Source organism: Cyprinodon variegatus, unplaced genomic scaffold (assembly GCF_000732505.1).
Source record: "Cyprinodon variegatus isolate N-32 unplaced genomic scaffold, C_variegatus-1.0 Scaffold711, whole genome shotgun sequence".
Lineage (NCBI taxonomy): Eukaryota > Metazoa > Chordata > Actinopteri > Cyprinodontiformes > Cyprinodontidae > Cyprinodon > Cyprinodon variegatus.
This window is the reverse complement of record NW_015151164.1, coordinates 176,484-180,134: the sequence shown is the minus strand read 5'-3', so window position 1 is coordinate 180,134 and position 3,651 is coordinate 176,484. Positions and strand designations below refer to the sequence as shown.

Below are 3,651 nucleotides of genomic sequence, written 5' to 3'. Positions count from 1 at the left end.
TGAGACTTCAAAATCTGTATTTCCTATTAGAACAATTTCACCATTACCCTCGTTTATTTCAAATATATTTCTGACCTCATCGAAAGGGTTTGTAATTGTATATGTAATTTTACTGTTAAAACCTTCATCTGCATCTGACGCTTTGACAGTAGCCACAACCGTTCCTTTAGGTGAATTTTCAATGACAGTAGCTCTGTATGTCTGTTGTGTAAAAACTGGGGCATTATCATTAGCATCCAAAACTGTAATAATAATCAGCATCGTTCCTGACATCTGTGGTTCTCCTCCATCTGTAGCAGTTAACACCAGGTTTATCTTTGGCTCTTTTTCCCTGTCTAAAGGCTTCTGTAACACCATCTCAATGTTATTTCCATCAGCATTAGTGTGTAGTTTCAATACAAAATTATCTGTTGGCTTTAAAGTATAGCTTTTTATATCATTAACTCCAACATCGAGATCTAAAGCTCTTTCCAAGACAAATTTTGCTCCAATCACTGCAGATTCACTAATCTTGAATTTCGTTTCACTTGTCTCAAAAGATGGCGCATTATCATTAATATCCGCAATCTGGATAACAACACTGTAGAATTCGATGGGATTTTCTAAAATAATCTGAAAATGTAACGCGCAAGGTGTCTTTTTTTTGCAGAGGCTCTCTCTGTCAATTCTCTCCTTAACAATAAGAACTCCCTTTTCTGTGTTCAGCTCGACGTAGTCGTTACTGTCTCTGGTAAAGATCCGCGCATTTCCAAACGTTAAACGTTTATCTTGTAACCCTAAATCAAGAGCTATATTTCCTATTATGGATCCTTTGGTCATTTCCTCCGGAATAGTGTAAGAAAGCTGCCCGAGCACCGTGCCGATGTAGAGGATGAAGATCAACGCCGTTACTTGCCTCGTCATTGTTCTGTCCCAGTATTGTTCCTCATAAAACCTCGATGATTAAATCAAGCCTTTAAAATCACTTCCGGGCAGAATTTTCATTTCAAACCAGGCATAATCCAAACAAAAGCATCGTTTTCCTCAGGTCGAAAATAATTTCAGCACTATTGTACATGTCGGTCCTTCCCCGTCGTGTTCTTTTTTCATAATGTGAACGTGTGAGAGGAGATCCTGCTATAAGTGTGTAGCTTATGAAACACTATGGTCAACAGCGGCCCTCTGTGTTTAAAATGAAAAATCGCAGATATCAGTATTTCGTTTTGAGAAAAAAAAGTTAAATAATCAAATGGAATAATCTGTTATCCTTTTATGAATGTATAAAAACAGAGGCAATTCCAATTTTTTAGTAGCTTTAACTAAGAATAAATCTACAAAGTAAAAAGAGGAACAACTCTCCTCTGCCGTAGAAACTTGCTCCCCAGCTCCTATATGCTCAAAAAAAAGAAAAAAAAAAAATCATACTTGTATTCCTAGTTATTTTTAGTCAAAAAGCTTTCCAATTTTGGAAGTTGAAAATTAATGGAATAAAATACATAAGTGTAAATATAAACTTTGGTTCCTGAAAAAAATAAATCAATATGCGCTTCCATTACATTTACGTGATTGCTACAGTTTTTGTCCAATCATATTTCAGCCTGTGTTTGTTGCTATGTCAATTAAATCTGCACAGAGCCTTCAGAATCAGCATTGCTGTCTGAACCCACCTTAACAATATTCGTGAGGAACGTTTTCTTCAACCAATCAGATTCCAGATTAACCACCTGGGCCAGATAGAGGGTCCACCTCTACGTCACAAATGTCTGTGTACTGATTGGTCGGTTAGAGCAAAACGTATACACCCAAAATACAATCTGCATTTTAGGTCAGCTTTTGTTAAAATATTTTCTGGCCTCAATGGCTGATACGAAATGGAGATACTAAGACTTCCCGCACAAAAACAGAGGGATTTATTTTGTCTGTAAATTATCAGCATCTCTGATGAGTGTGATATATTTTATTTTAATGCTCTATGCGTTATTTTATCTGGTAATTAGATGCATATTGCATTTAGAGAGCTACTGAGGCAAATGCTACAGAGCTGGGGTTGGAGAATAGAGGATTGCCGTTGTCTTAACTGGGCTTCCTGGTTCATTGATCTCTGTCTTAACTGGGCTTCCTGGTTCATTGATNCATGTTGAACAACATTATATAGGGTTCTTATTTAGCTGAACAGGCCTAGATGAGGAAAAAAAAATACATAGGCACGTAACTTTGCGCTCCAATAAGCATTTATTAACCCATGTTCTGACATTCAAATTATTAAATCATTTGCACTTCAAACGAAAAACTCAAAAACTTTCGCTAATATCTTTTTAAATTCTGTGTAGGATGAACTTTTATAGCTTCAATCTAAGTAAATACTGGCTTATATTTTGTACCCAAACGCAAGGATGAGTAATTCTCTCCCATAATGAGTCCTTTTTCAAGTAGTTGGGTTGTTTTTATGAGACTTGCGATGATTTTTTGTGCAACCCATAGACTGTGCCAAAATGTGTTTCAAATCCATCAACCCAACATATACCAGTTGACCCAGCACCTGGTTGTGTGTGCTTTGAACTCATCACCTGGAAAGACATGCTCCACCAAGTAACAAACCACGCCCATGACTGTGCCAAGCTGCATGCTCTACACACCATTAGCTCACTCATTTGGGGCACCTGACTGAGCGTCTGCATGGCAAGACATCAATAAAAGGTTTGTGCACAATGCATATCTAATTCACAGTGCCTGTGTTGTGTAACATATCAAAATTGTGTCTTTTATTGGCAAGGCAAGATGGCTAGCTAGTTGACCACTTAGCTAGTTAGCCACTAGTGGCAAATTCAGAAAAAATCTTAATATTTTAAGAACATGTACATTTTCACCTCAAGGCAATCATATTTCTAACAAACAAAAAAGAAAGTCCAGAGAGAATTGTTTTTGCTTCCCCAACACACATAAGAAAAGTATAATCTAACAAAGAATAATTAGATGGGGAACAGTGGTAATCAATAAGTGCACACTGCAAATATCCATTTACAAATGTAGTAAAACAAAAAAGCATTTATAGTAACTTCCAGGGGGAGAATTCTTAACTTTGAAATAAGAATTTGAGATTAAAATGTAGGTTCATTTGTTCAGTACACATGTGTTCAAAGGTAACATAGTGTATAGAAAGATGTAAAATATGCCAACCTCTAAAGGCGAATCAGGTTCATCCAGGATGCTCTTCTCACTTTGAATCCGCTGCATTGTCCTTGTAGTACTGGGGTCCATTATCAACACATTCTGGCTATCAGTTCCTCTGAATATATTATCACTTTTTCTGGTGTCATTTGTCCTGCACACCTCATAATTGTAAACATGTGGCAAGGTTCCTGTTCCCAAAGTGTCCGAGTACCGCGGTGGATAATAAGGGATCACAGGGAGGTTTGAGTGGTATAGCATGCGAGACTGTCTCCATCTGTAGATCTTCACTGATATAATAACCACCAAACACGTAATGAAGAGAAAGGAAACTACAGCCAGAGCCAACACTAAGTAAAAAGTCAGGTTTTCGTCATATTCTTTAGCATGTGGAAATTCTGTGAATTCAGACATCACTTCAGGGAAGCTGTCTGCCACCGCCACGTTAAGAATGACCGTAGCTGAACGAGAAGGCTGCCCGTTGTCCTCCACTATAACAGTCAG

The 3,651-nt window shown here is 37.6% G+C and overlaps 2 protein-coding genes across 2 annotated transcripts in view; both read right to left on the bottom strand.

The window, feature by feature from the left end:
• The window catches only part of LOC107097612 (protocadherin gamma-A2-like), a 4,452-nt gene extending 3,375 nt beyond the window's left edge, over window positions 1–1,077 (bottom strand). Inside the window, exon 1 of the mRNA XM_015394819.1 lies at window positions 76–1,077. Coding sequence (XP_015250305.1) covers window positions 76–903 — 828 coding nt within the window. The 5' untranslated portion in view covers window positions 904–1,077. The remainder of the gene's footprint in view (window positions 1–75) is intronic.
• Window positions 1–3,651, bottom strand: part of LOC107097624 (protocadherin gamma-C5-like) — a 108,924-nt gene that overhangs the window by 88,825 nt on the left and 16,448 nt on the right. The gene's annotated exons all lie outside the window — the stretch shown is intronic.